Here is a 28,000-nt window from a genome sequence, read left to right on the forward strand (position 1 = left end):
CTATATTTTTTTTTCAATTTGAAATTTGTATGACAGGTGCACTGTAGAAGTGACCTTTCTTCCCCTAAAACTTGGTAGAGAATAAAGAAAATACCTCACTCATAGCTCCTAAATACTACAGAAATAAATAGAAATTCTTTGCATTCAGAGGTAAACTTTGATGAATATGAGCACCAGAGAGGAAAGTTGTTTCAACTTCTGTCTTGAATTAGTGCATTGTGCATGACAAATTCTTAAAGAATGTGTAGAATTTCTCAAAATATTTATTTTCGTATACATTTTCCTCTAAATCTTCCTACATACACTTAGTAAGAAGCAGAAATGTCTGATCTTTATTTGTCCTCTAGTCAATGACCAGAATTACATGAATTCTTTCCCCATTATACATTGATTTTACTTTTTTCTAAAAAAAAAAAAAAGGTACTTGTATATAAATTAAGCTAGTATGTTCCTGCTAATTTAGTTTTTTTAAGATTTCTATATCATTGTATTTAGCTTTGCTTGAAATTGTTGTCCCAAATTATACCAGGAGGATCTTTAAGGAGGAAAAAACAGTCATATCTAACATTCTGTATTAAAAGAAGCTGTTAGTGTGTTGGTCTGTGAGAAGTTTCCAAATAGAAAATGATTTTCTCTAAGTGAAATTAATAATACTTTCTAGTAAGTGAAGAAACTTCATGGTTATTTGCAAAATACCTGAAGTTGTGCATAGAACTTTCTTGACAAATCTACACTCAAGCAATTGAGAAGACTATAGGAAAGATGACTGCATAGTAAATTACAGTGTTCTTTCAAAAGAAACTTCAGGAAAATTATTACTTCTGTTTATTACAGAGCCTTTTATGTGCCCAGGAGTCTAACACTGAATAGCTTTTTAGCTCCATAAGTAGTAACTGTTTGAACACTGTGTGCTTGCATGTGCTGTAGAAGGTTGAGTCATGGCATTTCGTTGTGCCAGATGCTCTGTGTTATTTTAATATTTAAAGCATTGTTTGCTGTGTTCAGTGACACAGTGTGATTTTAAAAAAAGCTCAAATGCACGCACTCCTGTTAAACGTAAGTGAAAGGAACAAGTGTGAAGGTTGAAGGCATCTTAATGCGCTCTCAATGAGCATGCATATCTTAGAGAACAGGGCCTTCAAGAACACGAAGTGCCGCTACCTTTAGAAAAGTTTCAAAGACTGCTTAACTGTTTTGACAGACTCCACAAAGTTTTTCTGCTGAGTGACTAAAACCTGAGAGGTCAAGGCTACCTGTAATGTCAGATGGTCATCTCAGTGGTAGATTTATCTCTCTGTTCAGCAGAAACTGAGTAAAACTTTTCATTTTTTTAGGTTTATTTATGAAACAGAACATCACAATGGCATAGCAGAATTACTGGAAATACTGGGAAGGTAAGTTGTAGGTTTTGTCTGATTAAACTGTTTTGATCTTCAAAGGAGACTTTAAATATTCAGCTGAAGATTGCCAACTGAATGAAGATGAAAATAGCTTCCTAGCATGTGGAAAAAGTATAACTTTGAATTTTGTGTAAGAGTGCAGAAACAGCAAAAACATCAACTGCACAGCAACATTCTTGGGATGTGACAATTTTATCTTTAAGTTCCATTTTCTACATTAGTATCTTTGTAATAAAGATTAGCTGCAGTGCAGCTATAATTAATGTGTAACTAGTTGTAATTTGTTTAAAAATTTCTCTGACTTCACTAAATGTATAGCAGGTAAGCACAAAATGGGTGGGTTATAAATCCTCAGAAACCTTCTGTTAATCTCCTTCAAGTAAACTTCAGTGATGTGTCTGAAAGCCCTTGAATTTAAGTTGCACAACGTGAAGCTGCTAGCCCAGTCAAAACTGGTGTTTTTATCAGTTGATATCTCATCCAGATGCAAGCTTTTTAAAATATATATATGTAAATACACTTTAAAATTATAATTAGTTTTACTTTACAGGGTTTTTATATAAGAAGTTATAAGTTTCATGGTGCTTAATTTTAGAAATTAGAAAATTGCCTGTTTAAAATTGTAAAAATTAAGTATCGTTTTTCTTAGGTTTCTTAATCACATTTCTAGTAACCAAATTAGACTTCTGTGCTGTATCTGTTCTGTATTGATTATTATTCTTGTATGAAACTCCGAAATGGATCAGATGTTGACAAAGAGCTGCTTATGAGTAACAGAAAAGGCAGCTCTAACAACTCTTAATTTCTCAGTGATATGTGTCTGTTACAATCCTGTAACATTAGCATCAGATTTCTGCAATGATTGCCAAGGGGTGTTGTCTAAAAGTGTTTTAAGAATCCGTGTATGTTTTCACTTATCTTTTGTCCTGGATTGATCTCTTCGGTGTCCAGTCTCTGGTCTCCCCAATTCAGTGAAGATGCTGTTGGCTATATGTATTCAAAGCTTTGGTCATATTGAATAGTTCATAACAGAAGTTGGGATGTGAAATACAGACATAGTCAGATGTTGCATGAAAGAAGAATTTAGGACCTGTGAAAGACTTGGGGGAAGGATGGACAGGTGTTGATTTGTCTGTTCTATTAAGTTGTATTCTTTGAAGAGCTGGATCAAAAACCCTGGTACATGTTGAATCTTTTAAAAAAATAATAATAATGAAATATTTTTTTTGAAAAAAAGGAAAGCTATGAAATCAAGGGTTTTGGTACTTGCTGTACAGTGATGAATACTGGAGTATTGTGAGTAATCTGTGATTTTTATTTTTTTTTTCCCTGCCAGCATAATTAATGGATTTGCCTTACCGTTAAAAGAAGAGCACAAAATATTCTTATTGAAGGTTTTGTTACCACTGCACAAAGTGAAATCACTCAGTGTTTACCATCCACAGGTAAGATTTGTTTGGTGGTTTTTTTTAGTAACAAAGTGCAGAAGTCTGCTATGATGACCACCACCTCTTCTAACCTACCTGACTGAGATGAACTGATCTTTATCTAGTTCCCATACTTCACAAGCTAATAATTCTAAACCTTCAGGTGACTTGCATTCCTATCAGCAAATGGTAGACATAGACATGCCCATCTTCTATGACATGTCCTACTGAATGAAACGAGAAAGCACTTGAAATGAAACTAGTATGTGAAACACCAGAGTAAAACCACAAAAATTCACATTTAAACAGCAGCACTTATTAAGAAATAACTGGACAGCGAAGTCCAGTTATACATGAGGAAAGCTAATTTCTATATTCAATTCAAATTCACTTTAGAATAGTGAAGGTTACCAGATATAGTAGTCTTTGTACATTCCTCAAATTACCTAGGCAAATTCTTGGTAGCAGTCATCAAAAGCAAGAAAGGAACTTCCATAAATGAAAAAAACATTAGAAAAGAAATGGTTAGTCTGTATTTGAGATGTGCAGCAGTTCTCTTGTTTAAAATTTCAATTTTGGTGGATTCATGGCACTTAAAAGTGAAAAGGATGTAACAGTTGACTATTTAGGCACAGGTACAAACTAACCAGTCTCAGAAGTGAACTTGGTAAATATTGTAATTTAGTCAGATCTTTGTATCTGCTTGAAATTGGTTCTCATAGTTTATTTTCTGATATATAGAAAATCCTAAGTCTTGAAACTGTTCTATATATTTTTTTCTAACTTTGGTGATGAAGTTGAAAATATCTTTAAATTGATATGGGATACCATGGTGTTAGGAAGTGGAAAATACTTTAGAAAACAGAATTGTGGCTTTCAATTTTATATTTGAAAAGAGGAAGTGAGTTGAAAAATGAACTTCAAGACTTCTCAGCCTGTTGAAGACTTCAGGGAGACCTGAAGGGGTGGGATGTGAGAAAGAAGGGGGCAGACTCTTCAGCAGGGTCCGTTGTGATAGTAGTTTGATAGTGTGGGAAGTAGTTTCAAACTAAAATGAGAGATCGAGACTGGATATAAGCTTTTTTATAATAAGGGTAGTGAAGCACTGAAATGGGTTGCCCAGGAATGTGGTGGGTGCCTTGTCCCAGGTGACGTTCAAGGTCAGGCTGGATGGGGCTCTGAGTTCTTTTTTTGGTGTGTGTAGTCTGTGTAGAGAGAGAAAAGGTGTTCATGTCCTGTGAAGTGGGCAGCTTATAGGCATGGATGTTTTCAGGGAAGACACTTCAGATCTTCTTTTGTAGCTATGTCAGCTAGAAACAGTTTTCTAGGTTTTCACCTGCAGTGTAGATAAAACCCACTGGGAAACAATATTCTCCATGTGGACTTTATGAAGATAGATGTGCGTCATACACTGTGCCTTCTTCATGTTCATTATCTACAAGGGAAGGTTTTCTTCATAATGAAGAGCTGAAATAGAGCAATAATTTGCAGATCACTTTCATCACCAGAACAGGTGCAAATTCCTTCTTACTGTGCAAGAATCTCATTTTGAGAAGTTGTTAACTGTTTCCTTTTGAGTAAGGAGAAGAGAGTTTCACTTCCCTTGTAATACAAATAAGGCAGATGTGCAGGTTATTCCTTTTCCAGTAGGAGCTGATTCAACCTTTGCAGTGCTGGCTTCTGACTGGGCATTTGCTTCAGTGAAATCCTGAAATTGATTGTATTAAAGTGAGCAATTATTTTTATATAAAGGTGAACTTCTGGGACTTCTCGTTTGCTTTAGAATTGTTTCTTTAATTAAAAATGGCAAAGTAAAAACTATGTATAAACAAGCAAAACATTTGAGCAAAGATGTAATAGGTGTGAGTAAACATTGCATTCCTTTGTCCATTGTTTTCATGTTGAATGTTTCCTGCAGTACCAGTAGTATAAGTAAGTTCTTAGTATAGATTGGATATTCCTAGAAAATGAAAGCAGCATACGAGTAGTGTTTCAGGTGACAACTTAATGCAAACCTTCCATAACATGAGGTAATTGTTACACTTGTGTATGTCTTCATTAGAGAATAACAGTGGGAAATATCTCCAAACTTAAAAGTCCTTTTTCTTCCCCATTTTTGGTATCTTTGTACACTGGAATCACACAAATCTCCTAATACATACTAGAAAAAAATCAGGTTGGTTAAACTTATTTTCTTATTTTCTGTTAACAGTGTATCAATTGTATTTAGTGGTCCACTGAGTAATGGGAGAAGCATAAATCATAATGGGTTAACTTTTGTTCAGCCATTCTCCCTTTTCTGTAAATTCTTTCTTTCTTGAGAGATTGTATTGAAAGCTCCTTCATACTATAACCAGGAGAAGATGAGAACAGACTTGAGAAGTTTGGGAGAAATTGTTAGAGCGTATTTACTCTTTCGTTGTTTAAATTGTCTTCCAAATCTTTCTAAAATTACAGAAATACTGTTATTTTATCAGAATTCAGTAATGTTCTCTGCTTAAGCTGTCAGCTTTAGTGTGTTCCATTTCACAAGAAGTATTAATAAAATATTTTCTTTGATTTTAGCTGGCGTACTGTGTAGTTCAGTTTTTAGAAAAGGACAGCACGCTTACAGAACCAGTAAGTTTATTTTGCTTTTATTATATATTTTGGGGATACTAATATCCTTTTTATCAGAGGACTGTTTAAGGAGGCCTGGAGAACAAAGTGTTGATATGTAATTATTTTTATTAGGAAGAGTCAAATATTTAATCACTTTGATATACCAAATGGATATATTTTTCTGCAGTGTTGAAAACTATTTAATGCAGCTTTCAAGGTGCATCTTTTAGGAGCAAAATTGAGTTTACTCTGCTTATTTTCTTCTGGCTGACTCTCCCTGAGACAGCTGATCCAAAAGTGGCTTAGTCAGATATTTACTTGCCTGAACTGTGCTGTGTTGTGAGGCTGATATTGTGCTGGCATGCAGATTTCTGGCACACATAGCTATGTACTGATGCAAGGCTTTTGAGTCAGATCCTGATCTCATTTTGAATCTGATACCAACTGTGGAACATAAACAAAAACAGACTTTCCTCTGCTGTGCATAGCTGCATACATAGATGAATACTGTATATAGTGCTTTGCATCACTAAGCCAACACATTTAATTGCTAAATAGTGATCAGTGAATGATCACTTCTAATAAAAGTGCACCTTACTCGGTTAAACTGTTTTGATTGTAAACTGTGATTCATGAAGCAGTGTGCAACTGAGCAAGAACTTTCTTCTACTTGGAGCTTTTAATGTTTAAGTTACCAAGTTCTGGACATACTTTTATTCATCTTATGTGAGATTTTTGAATTGTTAGCTTTCTTCCAGGCATCAGTTATGATGCTACGTATTTGCTAGAACAAATTCGAACTAACATCTAAGTTTGCTTCCCTTTGTCTCCCAAATCAGTACATAATGCTTACAGCATTCTTTCAATCTCTTAATGTGCGATGCATGTGCAAGTTCCTCTTCAAAAATTCTGGTTGTTGCAGAACAGAACCCTTTGTTTCCTCTACTAATTGTTAAATGAGATTTTTTGACATCTCATTTAATAAAATCTGCATGTATTTCCCAAGGCTTTGTTAAGGACATAGTGTCTACAGTGACATTTAAATGATACATATAAGGAACATGCATTGATTTCTCATTGAGTTATCACTTAATTGACGTTTCCATGTTTCTTGTAGTTTATAGTATGAAGTCCAGATTTTTTAAATTTAAGAATTCCATCCATTTCAGAAAATAAGCGTGTTCCTTTTTTCTAAACGAGTAAGTTTGGTGTTTGCAACAATTTATTAGCCATCCTCTCAGTGTTTAAACTACTTCAAAACTGTATATAAGCTGCTTCTTAAGAGTGTAGTTTTGTTTTGTTCTTAAGTTGAGCCATTTAATAGACTACTTCCTTTTCCATATCACATTTTATGGATCTCCTTTTTGTCTTTCGTTGTTCCTCTTCTCCCACTTGTCTTTTGAGGGTTCATGATTTGCTAGACAAAAACTACCTAAATGAGTTAAGTAATTTAATAATCATGGAGCAAGTTAAGACTTGATTATAGTAATATAGTCAAATAAAATTTAATGTGTAACAGCAATATACCAGGAGTAGTCAGTCACCTGCCAGTTTGAGCATTTAAGGTAAGCCTTTTCTTAAAATATGATAGAGCTTCATTACTTGAGTCTTGAAGTACACTTCCAAGAAATAAGAAATTGAAAGCTGTTGTCACTTAAGTGGCAGATATTTTTCCTCACTATGTAGCTGCAAATTTGCACTTGAGTTGATTATCATAATGAGACATAGGTTCTTTCTCTAGTTTTCTAATTATTTTTAAACAAATATTTTGTGTATAACTGTCTTCTGAGGAAGTGTTCTATAGCCATGGTAGCAGTTATTTCTGTGACACTGAACCATGTCTGATCACTGCTGTTGTGGGACAAAACTGAGGGTTTTTTGTGTTCAGCCTTCAGACTTGGCTCTGGGCAGCCTGGTCTACTGGTTGGCAGCCCTGCACTCAGCAGGGGGTTTGAAACTAGATGATCTTTGAGGTCCTTTTCAACCAGGCCATTCTATGATTCTATGACTTCTTAATGAGATGTAATTTAGCGCAAGACAAAATAATAATGAAAATTTTGTTCATTTTGTTTCTACAGGTTGTAATGGCACTGCTGAAATACTGGCCAAAGACTCACAGTCCAAAAGAAGTCATGTTTTTAAATGAACTAGAAGAAATTTTAGATGTTATTGAACCATCTGAATTTGTAAAAGTTATGGAACCTCTTTTCAGACAGCTAGCCAAATGTGTGTCCAGTCCACACTTCCAGGTCTGTATTTACAAAATGTACAATGCAATGAGGATTTTTACAAAGTGAATTTGTTATTTGCTATTATTCACCATACTTAACATTAGTTGTTAGAAAAAGTCTTCACATCTATGGCAAAATCGGGGGATCCAGATGTTAGCCTTATTTTCTCTTTTCAGGAGTGCAGTACTAGAGTTTATTTTAGATGATTCACTTAAAAGTATTATGCTCAACAGCTTAAAATCATAGTGTTTTCAGAAGTACCTGAAAACTATCAGTATACAGCGTTTGCATTTCACTTCTTGTAATTGAATTCTACACAGTGTTTCTTGTGGAGAGCCTTTCTCTGATTGCTTGAATGGTTTGAATCATGTCCTTGTTGAGGAAAAAGCAGTTTTCCTCTCTCCATCAGTTCCATAAGTAGCTTCCAGTTCATGCTACAAAAATCCAAATCTCATTTGCAGCTTTTCTTAGCTGTCACTTGTTTTTGCTTTTTTAAGAGATTGTCTGAAGAAGTGTTCCTTTTTTCTTTGTCATCTTAGGTTGCAGAGCGTGCATTATACTACTGGAATAATGAGTATATTATGAGTTTAATTAGTGATAATGCAGCAAAGATTTTACCCATCATGTTTCCATCCTTATACCGGAATTCAAAGACACATTGGAACAAGTAAGAGACATTTGTACAATAAAATTTTGCTTTTTTTGTCTAGTTTAGTCTTGAAAATAGCTCAGATTGTGTCTTTGAATAGTTTTAAATGTGTTAAGCTGTTTATTCTGTGTCATTGGGGTTGTTGGGTAAAGAGGAGGTTACTGTTGTCAAAATGTTAATATTAAACGTTACAAACGGTATAAGCAAAAATTATAAGCAAGAAATGAAGAGGATGGAGTTTTTCTTCCATTAAAAAACCGTGTTATAGTACATGCAATCCATGACATTTTTATTAACATGAGGAAAATTTGTCATTAATCTCTAATCTGGATACTTCTAAAGACAAACTGATTTTTTGATCTCTAACCTCTTTGCTCTTTCGCATTTCTTCTGAATCCTAGCAGAATATGTTATAGATTGGGTCATTTTGTTTCTTTTTCTTGTTTTCTTTTCCCCTTTGTGTTTACTGTTTTCTTTCTCCATTGACTATTTTCACTTTTTTTCCCCACAATAACATAGTACTTACACGTGAAAACAGTCCTCCTGGTCAGCTCCTTTCTGCAGCTGTTCCATTGTAAAGGGCCTCTTTGTTTCTGCTATTGTGCAACTGCTGGGATGATGAAAGTATCCACAGTCTGGTGCTGGCCATGAACTGAGCTCTGGTGATGGGTTAGCAAAGAACACATACTGAATCTACCACTAAACACAAGAAAAAGGAAGATAAAGTGATGTTAGTGATTGATAACTATCATCACTGGATGTAAGCAGAAACAAATAACGTACTTACTAATAAAATTTTGATTCAGTGGTGCAACTGTATATAGTAAATATGGATTGTTGTCAGTTATTTTTCTGGCTTTCAAGGCCATGCGTTGGTCATGCTACCCAGTACAGCTGCACTCTCACTTGCAACTCATGTGCGTGTTACAAAGTAATCACTTAACTGATTGCTTGCTGTTTGGTTTTAGTGATCTGCATTAGATTACACACTAGAATTTGTAAAATACTCTGTAAAAGTAAGTGCTTAATAAGGCAGATTTTTGTTGTTGTTGTTTTCCACATCACTTTTCTAACACTTTTCCAAAGAGTCGTGGCATAATTGTGTTGAACTAAGTGCTGTTGCTGTGTGACAGTTTCCAAAATGAATAGTGTCTTTTCTGGGCTCCTTATAATCACTTTGTTGGTAGCCAGTAAGTTACTTATTTCAAAAACTGCAATGCTATCTTGCATTTTCTTTAACAACTTGAGCTTGATTAACGTCAGCCAGTAAATATCAAACCTAGTCCTGTTGATACACAGTATTAAAAATGAAGTTAATGAAAAATACACATGGTAAGTAGTACTATAGAGTAAGTGAAATTGTAACTTTAGTACTTGTGTTAGCCCTTTGGAAGGTAAACTGAAACTTCCGTTAACTAGCGTTGTTTCCATTTGTTCTGAAATGATGTAATTTTCCAGTTATGTAGGCTATTGGCTTCTGTTGACCAGAAAAAATAGATTTCAAAGTTTAAAGTACTCTGAGTTTCAACCAGAAGTTTTACTTATAGGACAATACATGGCTTGATATACAATGCTCTGAAACTCTTCATGGAGATGAACCAAAAACTGTTCGATGACTGCACACAGCAATTTAAAGCAGAAAAACTGAAGTAAGTTTTCATGTCAGTGTGTCTGTCTGTTCTTGAATAATTTGTTCAGAGTGCTTTAGCTCTGAAAAACTACTGTGTCTCTGCTGGGAAGTTGTACCCACTTGATTACAGTACAAGCCTCAAAATTCACTCGGTGAAACTTCTCATTACATGTGAACTGTAAAATCTTCAGAATGGAGTACTTCATGTAGTCTTCGGCCTAATGCTGCTGCATATCACTGTCTTCCTTAAAACTAATTTTTGGAAAAGGACACTGCTAATTGTGGAGCCCTCAGTTTAGTTTACATCTTATGTTTATTTTTGCATGCTGTATTTACCCAGTGTTATTTTCTTTCATGTTGTCACTTTGTCCTTCCCAAAACACTTTTCCAGTATTTTTGACATTGCATCGTCTGCGCACATGTGCATGTTTTTCTAGAAATTATCCAAGATAAAGTTGTCACTCTGTTATAATGCACTATTTGCCAGAAGAATCCTGATGACTGTAATGTAGTCCTGCACAGGCCAGTGAAAGAGAGCAGGCAATTGGAAGCTGAATTTTCTGGTAAATGCCCAAAAATGAAGCTAAATTTTATGAAAAGTGAATTTTTGAGAACAAATCTGCTGTTCCTCTGGATCTCAAAATTATTTAACACATTGGAAATAAAAGTCAAATGTGTGACTCATTTAGTGCTCACTTCAGAAACTGGGAGCATGATTAAGAAGCAGGTATTAAAAATATCTGGATTTCAATTTGATTTTTAATTTCTAAGTGACCAAGGTTTCCCACAAATAATGTTTTAAATTATGAACCTGTATTAAAACAATATTCTGGAAGTGATAAAAATTTCTAATGTAGGTAAGCATACTCAAATTTTGAAGCTGCTTATTACAATTCAAGTAGAAATGAACTTGTAGTATTGCATACATTTTTTTTATATGGACAAAAGTGTGAATATTTATTTTTCAAAAGAACAAAAACTGCATAAATCTCTCTTCCCATATAGCAAATGAGTAGAAATCCTTTTATTAAACTAGAAATCAATTGTTTCTCCTTTTTTCTATTTGTTTTAAGTTTGTTGGTTTTGGTTGGGTTTTTTGTGGCATTTTATTTGAACATAAATTAAGGCAGGCAGAGTGCTAAGGGTGACATCAGAGGAAAACAAAGTTCTTCACCACAATAGAGCTTAGCTGGAGTGGGAATTCTACCCCGCTCTAAGCTTAACTTAATGAAGAGATGGTGGCAAGTTGTGTGTAGATTTGAATTATAATTGCTGGGTTTTAAGCCAGGGTCAGCTACTCCATCTGTTGAAGCCTGAAAGCCCTTCTTCAACTCTACCACCTTTCAAAGGGTTTGTTCTAGTCTATGCATAAGCTGTTTATTAGGATAGGGAAAACCAATAACTTAAATTTGAATAACATCAGGTATAAAGAAAGAAACCTTCCCTCTTCTACTTAAATGTCGTTTCTTGTGACTCCCTTGAATGATTTATTTTGTTTTTTGATTGTTGTTGTGTTTTAAGTATGTCTCTTTTTGTGTGCAATTCAAAATATCTCTGGGGTTTTTTCACTTGTTTAAACTATTACCCAAGCCATTGAGTTGACAGTAAGAATCTGTATAACGTGGTTCAAAATTTTTTTCCCTTTGAGTTATAATCCTTTTAACATTGTACAGTTAGCAAAGATTAACTGATGTTAGCTGGTTGCTTTCACGAGAGGGTTGGTTTGTTTTTTTTCCTTCTTAATGTTGCTGTGGGATCATGAGGTATTGATATAATGCAAATTATAATGCCAATGTGAAGTGGTTTTTTGGGTGGTAAGCTGAAATGGGCATTGCCAAACAACTTACTCTTCTAGTGATTTTTCTTTTAATGTTAAAGAAAATACAGAGGTTGTGATAAAAGATTCACCACGCTTCTTTTGCCATTTTTGCTTTGAATTTTTTTTTCAGAGAGAAGCTAAAATTGAAGGAACGGGAAGAAGCATGGGTTAAAATAGAAAATCTAGCCAAATCAAATCCCCAGGTATTTAGAAAAGATTAACATAAGATGTTCATGTTCTAATACTTTAGTTTTGTTAAATATCAGTGGGGGAAACAGGTCTTGACTGATCATGGAAATAAAACAATTTCATTAATTGTATTATGAAAGATATACAATAAAAGTACTTTAAAATTTGTAACCTTTCTCTTGTGCAAGTAGTTATTTAATAAGAAAAAAAGGTTTCTGAAAAATATGATGTGAAGTACTTTTTCCTTTTCTTATAATAGGAGATTTACTGTATTGCGGTTTGAAAAGTTATTGTGCAAAATTATGGAAAACATAGAGATGCCATAATTGGTTTCTCTTTGAAAGCTGTTTTGCAAACAATATATTACAAAAGAGATCTTTCTGCAAACTGTGAGTTATGACTGCTCAGTGTTCCTCTGTCAAATGGATTAAACTAAAATTTTTACGTTCTTGTCTTCTGCATTTGTTCTTATATTTGCTATGGGTTAGTCTCCTGGTGAATCTGCACATCAGATTCTTACTAAAAAGGAAACATCCTGTCAAGCATTTGTGAGCTGACATAATTAAAATATTGATAAAGCAAATTTCCTTTAGAGTGCTTATCTTGAAATCATGAGAGAAGACAATGGTTCAGCCTGAATTTCTCCTCACCCACTCTCTCATTTCTTGGGGAATGCTGCTAATCTTTTTATTTTTCATTTACTTTCTGAAAGATCATTTTTCTTTATCTCAATCGCACTGATTTGCTGCTGTGGGCAAAAAAAAAAAAAATTAGACGCTTCTGTTACTTTGCAGCAAGCAAGTTAGTGTACTGTGTGTTTGCAGCTTCTTAGCTTGAGTGGTGAAAGAGTGAACAGTGATACTCTATAAATGGAAGCAGGGAACTTTATGATCTCGTTGTTCTAAAACCAAATATGGGGTCCATGTTTTTCCTAAGGAGGAGGAATTTCATAAATGTTTTTTCCCTTTGCAGTATTTCTCAGGGAACAGTTACTAAAATGCTCAAATAAAAAATGTTAAAAATCAAACAGTATGTCTAACAGTAGAAGAGTCAAATGAGTTTTAGAAGAACCATGTGCTTGAAAGCATGAATTATCTTTCACTGACACAACATTCCCTAATGTCGTACGAAAGACTTGGTTGAAGAGTGCTTGATATAGATGGTCACTTGCTGTCAGAAATGAACTGTGCCTGTCTAACTAAATAAATGAATAAACTTGAGATAGTAAAATCTACAGTTCTGAAGTATAAAATTGTTAGTCTTCCCATTTAACTTTTTGTAATTCAGTGTACTTTCTGAAGCTGGGTAGCACAACCTGTATACGATATATTCTGTATAGCATGCTTGAAGAGAGCTAATAATGACGAGTGATTTAAAATACGATTAATTTGAACACTGAGTGCTTCACTGAATAAAGAATTGACATCAGTATTAGATGCTTCTAGCACTCTATATAATGGATTTTAGTAATTCCCCCTTCCACCCTGAATTTCTAGTAACACTTCCTTAATTTGTCTAATTACTAACAATTCTTGTTCAGAGCTATTCCTGACTTTGCATAACATAACACATTTTAAAATTTTAGATCTTGATCATAAAATCCTTGCTGATTAGATTTTTTTCTATCTTATATGCATTATGTTACTGGTACAGTTAAATAATAAAATATTTATGAAGAAAAATAGATGAGAAAGTGTGCTTATAAATGAGTTTTTAAAGACAACTTGCACCTCATCCGAATTAAAATCAAACTTAACCTATGGATAAACTACTGAGGTTACTGAACAGCAAGTCTTAGATACTATGAGTGTTTTCACATGATCTTTCTAATTCCCAAAGTACTTGTATGGCTGCTTTATTAAAATTTTCTGTCTTGTGTAAGTACTTAATTTTGAAGTTTCTTCATCTATAGTAACTTAATTTTTTAACAGTGTATTTTCTTTATAAATAGAAAATTACACCAGCAAGAAAAATCATTGTGTTTGTGTTGCTACGCTTTTCATAAATCACTAGACAAAAATTACTAGACAGTGTATTAAGAAGGCTTCAGTTGCCAGAAATTGACAAAATATGAATATATTTCAAAATTAAGTCTCAGATAAAGTGTAATTTTTCATTGGGACATCTCTGCCAGAATGAAAATATTGGAGTTCCGTTTTTCTCCATCTTTCATGTACGCTTAGGAGAAAAATTATTCCTTGGTACCTGGAAGCGTAAGATTTTGAAGCTAATCTCCAATAATTACAGCATTCAGGTGCTCTAAATCACTCTTAGTATTTAGTTACTGCTAATCAGAATGATGATTTTAACACTTTGCATTTTATTAGTACCCAACGTATAGTGACACGAGCTTGCTGAACAGTCCAGTTGCAATGGAAACAGATGGGCCTTTAATTGAAGATTTGCAGATGCTGAAAAAGACAGTGAAAGAAGAGGCTTGTCAGGTAAGGTTATGTGAAGATAATAAAGCACTCTTTACAAACTGAATTAACAAATGATAAATCTGGCAGTTGGTCTTAATTCTGAATTCTTTTTCTGGTTAATTCTAGAGATAAACTTGGGCTATATTTTCACCTCTTTAACTGTTGTGTCTTGCAATAATAATAAACTTCTGTTGCTACTTTAAAGTGATAATAGAGCAGCAAGGAATATGGTGTTACATTTCTAATGTCTAGAGTTCTGATGAAAACCTCTTGAGATCTTCTACGAAGATTTCATTCCTTTCAACTTAGAAATTAGCCGAGTCATGACAGAAGCAAAGTTTATGCCCTAAGGAGAATTAAAAATACATAAATCTCTTAACTGTGTAACAATTTTGTCTTTTAACAAGGAGAACTTACAAAATAATGAGATACTAGTGGTTACATTTCTTTTATCTGTTATTCAGAGCCTTCTTTTTGGCTAAAGCTACAGTGTTTTGACAAAGCTTGTGAAGTGTCTACCATGTAAATTTTCTTGCCCACACACCTCAGTCCACCATCTTGTCTTTCTCAGTCTACTATCTGTTAATGTTCTATTACCTACAAACAGGCAAAGAGATTCAAAGCCATTCCAGTATTTTGTCTTTAGCTAATGGTTAGTGATCTTGAGGTATTTTTTTTTAATTAACTTAAGTGGAACTAGAGTCCTGGTGTCAGAACTAGAGCTTTGGAGATCTATTTGAACTAGGAGCTAATGGAAGGTGATGGGGTGACAGGGAGCAAGTGCTACAGTATCATTCCAATATCTGGTAAAATATCAGTAGTCTGAATACCTCTATTTCCAGCAAAGTTTAAGAAGAGAGCAGTGGTCTCAGGGTGAGTGATTGAGATCAGAGATAAATCCTGTTAATTTGAATGAAAATATCAAACAAGGAATTTAATAAAAATAAACATAACGTGGACTTTACCTCCTTCATTACTTTTGTAAAATTCTATTAATTATTCTCCAGTACTGTAGTTGATCTATTCTAAGAAATATGTCATTTTGGATTCAATAGTTGGAAATAAAAAAAAAACTAAGTTGTACTCTGTGATGGCTAGCTTTTAAACACTCATTTCTGAAGTGGTTTGCAGTAAAAGCAAATGGGAAAGAAAAAAAGTTGTAAAATAAACTAAGTTTTGGAGTTTTTGAGAACTATTTAAGTGTCCTTCAACCATCTCCCCTGGTGCATGCTTTCTTGCATTTCTCCATTTGAAAAGAGTGCAAAAAGTAGATGAGATTATTAAGAGATATCTAAACCCATTTTTCAAAGATAAAGATCCTGTCCTTGCAGGGCGAATAGGACAATTTGAAACTGGAGTTCTTGGTTGTTTTTTTTTTTTTAAAAAAAAAAAAAACCTTACAGAAATCTCTGGGACGTATGAAGCCTGCAAGAACATTGATCATTGGCTCATGTGATAAGAAAAGGATTGAAGGTTTGGGATACTGCGGAAACCAAGCAAGGTAGCATTGCATTTATGAGTGGACACTGGAGAGAGACTTACATATCCCTTGCTTAAGTACCAAAGGAAATCGATGCTAAAATGAGCTAAAACAGTTACTGGTTTCCCAGAAAAAAAGAAAAGCCAACATCAAATTTTGGAGTTTTTTGAATCAAAAATCAAACATCAAAAGTGAGGAACTATGTGAAGATCTATACATTGTCACTGAAAGTAAGGCTTTATGCAGAGTATCAATATAGAAGAAGTGATAGAATGGCTGAGGAAGGTCTACCAGCAGCTGTTTTTCTGTACTAGACTGTGAGCGCATTTAGTGGATAGTCTGGTATGGTAGAATATGATCAGTGCGTTAATAACTCATTGAAGATGCATGTGAAAAAACAGCAAAGTAAAAGCTGCTCGGTTTTTATAAGGGCCATTAATTATTTTTTAAATATAGAATTCCTTTTATAAGTCTGTTTAGGGAACAAAGGTAGGGGAAAAATAAAAATCACTTTTCTCAGTGAGAAGAATGAAACAGCAGCATGTCACGTTTATCAGGAAAGAATTATAACATTCACTACAGCTGAGGAATCTCTGTGAGGTGACACCGTTTGCAGATTGCAGCTGTGTGGCTTAACTGAAATTGTAAAGGGTGAGAAATTGCAGTGCAGACCTAACTGAGCTCAAATATATGAGAAGCATAACAGATTGGGAAGAGGAGCTGGGGACAAGGGGATGATAAGAGTATTTGCAGAAAGGAATTGCTGACCTTGTGTTTGTTCATAGACTTTGAGGATAATTTAAAGAACATGAATAAATATTGGTTAACGGGCAAATTAGGGTAGATAAGAAGGACATAAGGACTGTAAGAAGATACCGTTATATAGTTGAAAAACACTGTCAGTACTATCTGGTTGTGATACAGCATTAGTAAAGGAATATGGGAGAGCCTTAGTTTTCAGATGTGTGAATGGTGCAAGTAAACAAGCATGGGAAAAGTTAAGATCATTTGTTTTGGATGTAGAGACATACAAAATGAAAGATGGTAGGAGAAGAGAGGTCAGAATTTTACCTTAAGAGCAGTTATAATCAAGTGACTGTCATAAGTAATGTCATGATTGCTGATAGCTCTAGTTTGTTAGGGTTTCTTGTTTTTTTTTTTTTCTTGCAAAAAAACCAGTTTCAAGACTTAAAACTGGATAGCTGGTGGCATTAAAAGGAGACAGTAAAAAGTTTTTTCCATATGATTTTTCAATTTAGTTCCCAGAAAGTAAACATTGATACGCAATAAATATTTTAAAGTTCAGGAATTAATATTTTTTTCCAACTTTGTTCTACTTTGGTTGCAGGCACAGAAAGATCAGAAAAAAGATCGTCCTCTCGTGCGACGCAAGTCAGAACTGCCTCAGGATATCTATACCATGAAAGCCTTGGAATCACACTGCAGAGCTGATGAATTAATATCACATGATGGGCATTAAGCTATTACAGTGAAATATTATTTTGGAGGAAAAGTTTTTTTTCTGGACTCAGTTCTACAGTAGAACTTAATTTTTTGTGCCATACCTATCAGTTACACACAAAGTCAAAGTTTTCTTCAACCCAGTTCTGTAGGCAATAACTTAAAGAGTATGCAGCTCAAGATTAGTAGTTCAAACAATGGTAAATTACCCAGTTCCATATGCAGAATATTGGGTTGACTATAATCAAGTGGACACAATTTCCTGGAGGTGTTATCATAGTACCAACTAGCTGATAACATGCAGTTTTTATATTCAACATTTGAGAAGAGCATTCTATAAACTAATTCCATCTAAATAAACGAATGACCAATAGTTGGTACTAACGATAAATGTGCGTTTTCAAAAGTAAAATTATATCAAATTTGAGTATTAAACCTTTTGTAGGATTTCTCAACTTTATAGCTGTTTCCACATTGCTATCTTGTAATATACCAGCAGTTTTGAAAGTACGTAATTATTCTTTCGTACTATAAAACATTGCTTACAAACTGGTAACTGTCATGACAATCCTCAATCATGATTCCTTTCTAAGGGTTCTGTAAATTCATTTCTCCTTTACTTAGGATAAAGATATATATATACAGATATATATATTCCATGTCCTAATATTTTATGTATATTTAAAGCCATATTTTCCAGTCTTCAGTATATTATATGGCACCAGTATTCCAGAAATGAACTGGTAATAGAATTTTTCCTAAAACATAGTCTTTACTATGACTGGGAATAGATTGAATATAAAATTTCATTTTAACTTTTTTTCAAGTCAATAAAATGCTCTTTCACTGTTTTCTCCCTTATCTGAGCTTTTAATACTCAGCATTTTTCTTGGGCTCTAAGAGTTCAGTATTCCATGGCAGATAATTTGTGTCATTTCAGCTGCATCAGTTTTTATCTGAAAGGTGAGCATAGCCTTTCAGAAAACAAAACATCACAAGCTTATGATAAAGTAAAAGGAGAAAAAGAGCAGACCATTGAATTTCATGCTGCTTTTTTTTGAGTCTAAGAGCTGAGGAGATAGTGACCATAACTTTATTGTGAAAATATTTTTGTTGTTGTAAAGAGCACATGTGCTGCAAATACACCTCACAAGTGAACTGAAAATGCATCTGAATTGCTGATGATCTTCAAATGCTGCTATATATTCCACAAGATTACTTGCATGTATTGAGCTTTTTGTTGTAGATGGAAAAGCACGGGAGGAAAATCTTTTTTAAAATATAGTTCTTTGTCTTCAATATTTGATTTCTCTCAGGGTGGCCAGTATTTTTGACTTACTTATCCTGCTTACAAGCTGTTTGAAATGTGTTCTGCTATTCTAAATGAGTGATTAGTTTCCTTTTGTCTCTGGCAGTAACATGATAGAACTTAATGTTTAATGTCTTGATGCATAAAGAGATAAAAATGTGGCTTCTTTAAAAATAGTTTTGTTTTATTTTTTAAGGAAGTATAATGTCTCCTGCATCCATAAAGATATTGCACAAAGCAGACATTCATAGTAACCTTGTGCAGATGCTGTGCCTGCTGTTTGTTGGTTGCATTTAACATATAATTTCCAATATTTGTTATGCTGTCTATTGGAAGAAAAATGTCAGTGGTAGATATTGGCTTACAAGAACTAAATTTAAAGACCAACCCAACCTTTAAGTGGAATGTCCACTGTATCTGAAACATTTCCTGTAAAACTTGAAAAAGAATATGCTTTACCAGTAGGATAAACTCTATTAGAACAGTTTAAAGATGCCTTCTCCTTTTGAGGGAAAAAGGGTGCTTTTTTAATTGTGTAAAGCAGTGTCTATGTATTTTGATATACCATTGTTTGAACTTCCATCTTTAGCTGGTAGATTATCAGTTACCTTTGATTTTGAGTGTTCAGTATGTTTGTGCAAGAGGTTGCTGAAAGGAATTATGTTACCCAAGGAGGGGAAGAAAAAAAAATGTATATCAGTGTTTGATTGACTGTGTGATGCTCAACGTGTAAGAACATTTTTCACTGTCTAGATTTAATTTCTGTTCTTTATTGAAGATAAACACTCACCAAAAAGGGAAATATGCTATTTCTAGAGACTTAAATTTCACATAAATTCATATTTTAAGTTTGGGGCCACTCATCATTTTATTAGGCAATATTCCAAAATCTGTCACCACTGATTGTTCAGCATGTTTATTATCAATAACTATAATATAATCCTTTACTAAACCATTCTAAAATAAAAAAAAAAGGAAGAAAAAGTGGAATTTTGGTGACTGTTATTCTTCATAAAGTTCTGTGTTTGACACCTTTCCCTGTTCTCCAAAATTACACCTGTACATCAGGAATGTCAAAAGTAATATTACAAGTGTCTTTTTAGTGTGGCTTCAGTATGGCTTCATTTTAATATTGTACATACATTGTACCTTGTTTTATGGTAATAAGTAATAAAAATGTAGACTTCATATTTTGTACAGAATCGTCCTATGTACAGAATAAAAAGTTCCTAGAAACAGCAAAAATAGGTAAGTGGCACAGTTATTTTTCATTAGACAATATCTGTAACATTATGCAGTAGTGGAATGTTAAGTTCAAATGTACCGACATTTTTTTTAACATTTTGTAATTCAATTTTTTGTTCTGGCATTGTTTCTGAAGAACTTCATACACCTGCCATTTAATTTTGCTTTTATCTAATTTTAAAACAAAAAAAAATGAATGGTGTATTATATGGACAAATAAAGAACATGTGAATTTTACTTGCTCATCATGAAAATATATTTAGCACAGGGCCTTTGGGGGGGGGGGGGTGGGATGTTCAGATTATCATAGTTTGAAGAATGAGCTGTGTGAATTAAAGGATTTCATAAGTTTCACAAAAAAATTGGAGGACTACTAATGTTAGTAATATTAACAAAATAATAGAGAGTAATGGTTATTCTGTAGAAAAAGCAAACAACTTTAAGAACAGTTATCAGTACTGAAAAGAACTTGATAAATCTCCAGTCTACAAATATTTTCTGATATTCCATTCCGTATTTTTCCTTGTAACATTTACGTTGACAGGCTTCAAGTGAAGTAGCCAAAAATTAAGGATTATAGTGTGGTAGACAAGTGGCCAGGTGGCAAGAATATAAGAAAAGTTCTGGCTTTGAAACAAATAGATGGTTGTTGGTTTATGTATTATATATATTTTATCCCCAACCAGCCAAACAGAAAACCCTAACAAAGTATATATATAATGTCAGTTTGGTTGATTGGTTTAGGATCTCCCTGGATTGTAGCTTCTTTTAAATGATGGCTTAGCTTATGCTGTCTTTACCTTATGAGGTAAAACTTTGATGTAGTTAAATACCATGTATGAAAAAATTTCCCAAGGGGGAACTTACTGTGTAGCTATGAAAGATAATAATACATCATTCCTTTCTCACATAATTGAAGAGCAGCATGATTGAAGCTTCCTTCCTCTGAACCCATTCATCCTGGGACTGCATTCACTCCTGCACAAGTGGAGGGCTGCACAGACAAAATGTGAAACTACATAAGCATCCAGCATAGGTTTTTGAGGGGAGAACTTCCAATGTTTTGGTACAAGGGAGGGAGGGAGTGTTCACATATTTTGCTTCAAGCTATTTCAGGCATTCTTGTGGTCTAGAAGACCACACTAAGAGGAGTCATCGTAGTGTGGAAGTCTTGCTGTACTGAGTATGCATTTTTGTAGCACTCTGGCTGTGGAATTACAGATGGGGGAAACAAGTGCTTGTTTATTTTTTGTGGATTATTATTGTTTTTGTTTTGGTCTCAAATACTGCCAAATTACTACTAAATGAAGGGAAATGAACAACTTTTATTGCTTGCTGAAGTTGATCTCCATCACGATGAAGTTGCAGAAGAGAAATGGGCTGGGTTGGCATGGCGCCACTCAGATGAATTGGCAGATGTTAGTGAGTTGTGATACAGGCAAGTTGAACCTAGGTGGAAAGAGTTGAGAGTAGGAAGAAAAGCAAATATGAAGCAGAAAGGTTGGTTGGTTGTTTCCCGTTCATTTAAACTTTCAAGATAAACATGGCAAGTTTCACTTGAATGTGTGATATGGGTTGATGAATAACTTCTACCAGTGGCAACATGCTCCTTTTTTCTCCTTTTCAATCCCTACTTCAGTTGTTTAGAACGTCAGATCTTAGTTCAGTACCTTCTCTCCCTATTCCAGACATTGCTTAATTAAGATGTAATATTTCAACTAATACCCAGCAATTATTGTGCATTGATTTACAAGGCTCCAAACACTGCTTATCACTTGACATTTAATCTGAAAGTAGGCATTTGACTTAAGAGGAGAATAATAGTATTCAGTAAATTTATTTATAACATCTGTGAATTACATTATTTTCCACTGTTCACTCATGATGTAAAGGTGAGTATTAAAGCATTTAATTTTAAAAAGTCTCAAAAGTATATAGCAAATATGAGAAGATGTAGAATTGAAAGATTGGGGAAGTCACTGAAGGAAAACGTTAGCGTCAGAACCAAGGTGGGGAGGCGGGCAGGAAACACTTGATTTTCTGTAACTCGGGCAACTGGCCTTCAAAAATGTACTAAATTATTCATGATAAATAAAATCCTTCTGATTTTTTTCCTTTATGCCTGTGGGAAGCTTCTGTAAACCTTTAGAATTCTGAAGCCTTCTTTGTGTTTCGTTACTAAAATGACTAGTAGCTACTAGAGGTAGATCAAGGCAAACTGTTGTTAACCCTGATTGAGCAAACTAATGCCTGTTCTCTCCATGCTGTAACTCAGCCTGAGAACTTGTGCAGAAAAAAAAAAAAACACCTAGTTTATCTTGTCTTTTATTTGGATTCCTTTAACTCAAAGCATGTCCCAGCTCCTTCCTCTCCCTTCTCACAGTAGATGAAGGTGAGGTTATTAAAGAAATAGAAAGTGTCTTATCTAAACTGTTTTTTAGTTGCAAGTAGTCTGGCACTTAACTGAATCTTAGACTTGTACTTTACTATATGGTCTTGTGAAGTATTTACTTTGTCCTTAAATGTAAGACTTGCTGGATTTTAGGTTTTTTTTTAATACTGCTGTGGGGGGAGGGGGGATTTGGCAGCAATTGATATAAATAATTACTGCAGTTCTTATTTCCCATCTCTGTCCTGCTTTCTCCTCCATACTTCCTTATGTCACCTTCCTTGTTCTCATTTCTTCCTGGCAGCAATTCTAGAGTAATGATATTGTATCTTTGTAAGCCACAAAAAGGTGACTTTGCAGCAGATGACAGCTGTTTAGAAAAGTAAGCATGCTACCTAGCTTCAACTAATATCTTAGAGATGCCAGGTTACACTTGAGCCAAGGTGTTCATTTAACCTGTATTTTTTCCATCCTTGGCCTGAACTGATGTTTACTATGTGGATATGACAGGTGCGTATTTCCCCCAGTGGGAAGCAGCGAAATTCATTGAAATTCAGCCGGACAGCTCTTTTTTTCCTTATTAAATGCAGTCCTTAAAGCGTAAGCTGCATGTACAAGAAAAAGAGTGTGTGAACAAGCTGTCCTTCAGATGGAAAATAGGGGAGTGTTGTACTGAACACTTAAAGAACACAGTTAATGACATTAAATAGAACACTCAGATGACTTGGATACCTGTTGCTCAGGGGAGAAGGCTCTGAGGCTCCCCATAAGCTGTTCCGTGATTTATTAGGCTGTAAATCCTATAGCGAACACAGGAGCTGGCTCGATAAAGCGGCCAAGGTGAAAAGCTGGAGCCGAGCCTCATCTCTACGCTGGCGCCTGGCCCCAGCAGCTGCGGACAGCGACTAGCGCGAGGGGTTTCCACCTTCCCTCTTTCCCCTCAGAAGAAAGCAATCGAATAAAACGCTCAATCCTGACGTTTGTTTAAGAAAGGGGGTGGGCGTGCAGCACCCAGGCCGGGCAGCCGCCCACGAACGGCTCAGAGCACGGCTCGGCGCCCACTCGGGCTCAGCGCCAAACCGCCGCAGCCGCCCGGCCCGGCCCGGCCCCGGGGCGGAGCGCCCTTCCCGTCCCAGGCTCCCCTGCGGTGCTGAGGCGTCGGTTATAAGGCGGCGGGCGGCGCCGGAGCGGGCGGAGCGCTGCGGTGCTTCCTGCCTCGGCATGTCCGACTCAGGCGGCGGCGGGGGCGGCGGCCCCGGCGGCGAGGAGGGCGGCATGGAGGTGTCGGGCTCGGCCGTGCAGAACGTGGCCGACGTGTCGGTGCTGCAGAAGCACCTGCGCAAGCTGGTGCCGCTGCTGCTGGAGGATGGCGGTGAGGCCCCGGCGGTGCTGGAGGCGGCCCTGGAGGAGAAGGGCGCCGTGGAACATATGCGCAAGTTCCTCTCCGACCCGCAGGTCCACGCGGTGCTGGTGGAGCGCTCCACCCTCAAAGGTGAGGCGAGGGCCCGCGCCCGCCGCTCTCACAAAATGGCGGCTCTGGGAGAGAACGAGGGATGGAGGGGGGATGCGGCGGTTGCGGGGCTCCGCCGGCGTTCTGCCCGCGGCTGGAGAGCCGGGAAGGGCCGGGCGGTGGCTGCTTCCGCCGGGTCCGGCCTCCCCGCTGCGGCCGGAGCCCGCTGTGCTTTGTTCACCATAGCGGGCGCCGGAGAGGCGCTGGCGGTGCTGCGTCAGCGGGCCGTGCCCCCGGCTGCCTGCCGCGGGGCCTTCCCCGCTCCGAGCAGCGCGACGGGGCCGAAGCGGCCCGCACAGGGCTGTGCCGCAATGAGTTGGCGGGAGCCCCAGGTTCCTCAGTCCGGACGCGGTGTCTTTGTTTAAGAAAAGCCGTCGGATGCTGCACTGCGTACCGCGGCCAGGCTGGCTGACAGAGGAGCGTTCATGTGATTTATGTGCTCCGTTTGTTTGAGAAGTGACTTTATTAGGGCAGTCAACAGCCACGTCCCTAAACAGGCCCTTCTGATCACAGGATCTAGCATGATGGACGCTAAAAGAAATACAAGTAGGCTCCTTTGTAACACGGATGTTTACCATTAAACAATGCCTGCTGTCTGTCTGTGGCTGCGTGCCCACCCATGCGAGCTTGCAAGGCGTTAACGCTGAATTTCTGGTTCTCTGCTTCCCATGTGCTGTTGTCCCAGCCCGATGTGGACGCACCCACACTGGCTCTGTGTTGCTCAGCACACCCGCGGCCACAGTGCGCGGGGGGAGTGTGAGGAAGGCTCTTGTGTGAGATGGCGTTGTGTGCAGCGTCCTGTCTTTGCTGGGGCCGTTTCCGCTGATGATCCTCCTCCCTGGCAGGGGTAACAGCAGAATTTTCTAGATGAAAGACCAACCCATATGAATTCATGGGACAGTCATTAAGGAGGTTTATGGGATTCCGCAGGGTGTTCGCAGGCAGCGCAGGTGATCTCTAAAGACCTCTCGTGAGGTTGGTTATCCTCCATTGGGAATGGAAGCAGTGAAGCACTGGAGGTCAGTCAGCTCCAGGCCTGTTTTCACATACCCGTGACTAAAGCATGCTGAAACGTACTGCGTGTTGCAGAAACTAAATGCTGGCAAATCGTGTGCAAAAGCCACTTCCTTCAGTATGTTCGGAGTTAATAGCAGTTGTTTGGGGAAGGTGGATTACCTGACCCTCCCCACCTTACATCAAACTTAGCAGCATATGGGGATGCTTTCTCTGACGCTGTTAAGAACAATTATTTTTGTTGAAATTTGAGCATGGAATAGATAGTGTAAAAGGAGTTATGGATTACAAATACAGCTGAACAGAGGCTGTATTTCGAAGTAATAGAACATTGGGCCATATCGCTTGCTACGTAGCTTGCCAGCGGCATTCACATGGGTTCCTGCGGTGTCTGATGTGGCCTTGCTGTCTGGCCAGGCTCTTGGTGCTGAGAGTTGCAGACTGAGAATGTGCCAGGTATGCAGGGCCAGGTGAAATGGGAGGAGAAGAGTGCAGTGCATCCGGTCAGGGTGTGTCCCCTAGTGGGGAGTAACCTGCGCCAAAACCTCTGCATTGCAGCACAGCTCCACGCATCCCCAGCAATTACATCATCCGATAAGAAAGGCCGCGCTACTGCCTGGCCACCCCTGGGGGCTATGATGTGTTGGTTCATTGTTCTTTTTGTTCCAATTTAATTTCTAAATCGCTTTCAAAGAAAAAGTTTGAAAATAGGAAGCAGCCTGTAGGGAAACAAGTAATTGTTTAGTGTTCTTCCTAAAATGTAGCTATCCTGGAACATATCCCTGTAAATAAGTGCAAAAAATTTTCTGTACTCCAGAAAATTTCATTCAGCTTCATAAGCAGAACGTGGGTTATAATGTGCTTGTTGTAATGTTCGTTGTTTTTTGGGGGGTTGGGTTTTTTTTTTCTATTTTTTTGTTTTGTTTTTGTTTGGTTTGGTTTTTGGGTTTTTTTTTTTTGTTTTTTGGGTTTTTTGTTTTCGTTTTGGTTTTGGGGGGGGTTGATTTTTTTGGTGTTGGGTTTTTGTTTTTTGGATGTTGGGTTTTTTTGTTTTTGGGGGGGTGATGGTTTTTTTTGTTTTTTGGGGGGAGTGTTGTTGGGTGGTTTTTTTTTGTTTTTTTTTTTTTGTGGCAACCTAGAAAATTTAATGGGGTTGTGCTGCAAAACCAGTGAACTCATCCTGACTGCAAGGAATATTGCAAAGCAGAATTTAACTCCAACTTCTTTGCATGATAAGTTGATGCAGGAATTAAAGATTAGAAAACAGTCTGGTTGTAGCAGAAGGTGTTTGAGAGAGGGTGACAGATGTTTTAGAAATAAAATGTTTTTTAATTAGCATATTTTTTGCAGAGGATGTGGGAGATGAAGGAGAAGAGGAAAAAGAGTTCATTTCTTACAGTATCAGCAATGACATTCATTATGGAATAAAATCAAACAGGTGAGTTAGTAAAATAGATCTTGACATTTTTACCCTATTAAAGCAAAACCTACACAAGCAGGCAGATAATCAGTATTTACTCATGCTTCATGTAGTGTGCTTATTCAGGTGGGGCAATGGCTTATCAGCGTGTAAGCTCTGGTAAAACAGATGCATCACAAGGCTGAAAGGGCTGGACTTGAGAACTTCTAGTTCTGAGGTTAAATCCATGAAGGAAGTGGTCTTATTTAATCAGCATACATATAAATAGTTACACCTACAACCAGGGTTCAGTAATCTTCTGTTTTTGTTTGGCCATTACATGTCATTTTCCTATGCGAAGCTTATTAAGATGAGTGCCTCTAGTGTTCATGTACTGTGGGTGCTTAGTGACAGCTGAATACTTAAGAATAAAGATGTATTTTTTGGAAGACTTGTTTTCAAGCCCCAGAAGTAGGATTGTAAAGTATGAGATGGAGGTTACCATTTATGTTTTGCGAACTGAACTTGCAGTCAGGTTAAAGCTGTTCTGTCTCCAAGTTTCCAATGGTAAAACATTCCTCTCTGTTCTGCAGCCTGGCATTCATTAAGCGCACGCCAGTGATTGATGCCGACAAACCAGTGTCGTTCCAGCTGAGAGTGGTCACTCTCAGTGAAGATTCGCCGTATGAAACACTACACTCTTTCATTAGCAATGCCGTCGCTCCCTTTTTCAAGTCCTATATCAGAGAATCTGGCAAAGCAGACAGGTAATTCGGTATAAATACTGCACTTCTTTACTAACAGATGAAAGCAAGTGTTCAATGAAAAACAAAAAAGACAATGACTATTCAAGGCAAGTTGTAAGTGTAAGTTTTTAAGTGTGTAGTTGTAAATGGAGCCAATGCTGACTCAGTAATTTAACTGGCTTTAGTGTGTCATGGATGGTTTTAGTTTTGACTCTGTACAGAAACAGAGTGCTCTGTGCTTTTTCAGAGATGGTGATAAGATGGCTCCTTCAGTTGAGAAGAAGATTGCAGAACTTGAAATGGGCCTCTTGCATCTGCAGCAGAATATTGAAATTCCAGAGATTAGTCTGCCAATTCATGCAACCATTACTAATGTTGCCAAGCAGTGTTACGAACGTGGAGAAAAACCAAAGGTTACAGATTTTGGTGAGAAGGCTGAGGATCCACTGTTCCTCAATCAGCTGCAGTCTGGAGTCAATCGCTGGATTAGAGAGATACAAAAGGTAAAAAGACAACTGCTGGACTGTGTGAGAATTGCTCTCTGGTACTGTGAAAAATTCCACTGGGTATCTTCGCAGTGTGACTGGTGATGTACTCCTACATGCAGGATACTCTGGAGATCTGACACTGCTTTTCTGAGGCATCAAAGACTGTGGTCTAATTCTAGACTAGACTAAGCCATGTCTAAATATTGAGACTAGTCTAAATTCTTCTGCAGGCAGTTGAGCATGTGACTGTGTTATCTCTACTGGAAAAGAACATTTGTATGTAACTGGCAGTTTCCCAGTGAAGTTTGCAACCATTTCTCAAATCTGTTCAGCAGGTTGAGAGAAACAGGACTTTTTGTTTCGTTCTCTTATTTGTCCGTGTGCATCCACAACCACTTCAGAACAGTTGCTCTACCTCTGTCTTGTAATCTGTTGTACTCCTGCCTACTACTACGCAAAAGAACTCCGCTGTTCTGCTTGCAGCCAGAATTAGCATCTACTTTTTTATTTTTCCGTGGGAATAGAAAACATTAAATCCTGGTAGATGTTACATGTCTCAATTGTATTTAGTAATAGAGCAGGCTGTTACA

General features: G+C 36.9%; 2 protein-coding genes across 3 annotated transcripts in view; both read left to right on the top strand.

Moving 5' to 3' along the window:
* PPP2R5C (protein phosphatase 2 regulatory subunit B'gamma) overlaps window positions 1-20,101 on the top strand; it is a 76,585-nt gene extending 56,484 nt beyond the window's left edge. For both annotated transcript variants that reach the window (XM_021403495.1, XM_021403496.1), the window contains 9 exons: window positions 1,335-1,394; window positions 2,737-2,845; window positions 5,393-5,446; window positions 7,507-7,677; window positions 8,199-8,326; window positions 9,856-9,957; window positions 11,888-11,960; window positions 14,274-14,390; window positions 17,198-20,101. In XM_021403495.1, coding sequence (XP_021259170.1) covers window positions 1,335-1,394; window positions 2,737-2,845; window positions 5,393-5,446; window positions 7,507-7,677; window positions 8,199-8,326; window positions 9,856-9,957; window positions 11,888-11,960; window positions 14,274-14,390; window positions 17,198-17,329 — 946 coding nt within the window. In that variant the 3' untranslated portion in view covers window positions 17,330-20,101. The remainder of the gene's footprint in view (window positions 1-1,334; window positions 1,395-2,736; window positions 2,846-5,392; window positions 5,447-7,506; window positions 7,678-8,198; window positions 8,327-9,855; window positions 9,958-11,887; window positions 11,961-14,273; window positions 14,391-17,197) is intronic.
* The window catches only part of DYNC1H1 (dynein cytoplasmic 1 heavy chain 1), a 44,126-nt gene continuing 39,547 nt past the window's right edge, over window positions 23,422-28,000 (top strand). Inside the window, exons 1-4 of the mRNA XM_021403494.1 lie at window positions 23,422-23,745; window positions 26,128-26,215; window positions 26,770-26,943; window positions 27,170-27,425. Coding sequence (XP_021259169.1) covers window positions 23,475-23,745; window positions 26,128-26,215; window positions 26,770-26,943; window positions 27,170-27,425 — 789 coding nt within the window. The 5' untranslated portion in view covers window positions 23,422-23,474. The remainder of the gene's footprint in view (window positions 23,746-26,127; window positions 26,216-26,769; window positions 26,944-27,169; window positions 27,426-28,000) is intronic.

This window comes from Numida meleagris, chromosome 6 (genome assembly GCF_002078875.1).
Source record: "Numida meleagris isolate 19003 breed g44 Domestic line chromosome 6, NumMel1.0, whole genome shotgun sequence".
Lineage (NCBI taxonomy): Eukaryota > Metazoa > Chordata > Aves > Galliformes > Numididae > Numida > Numida meleagris.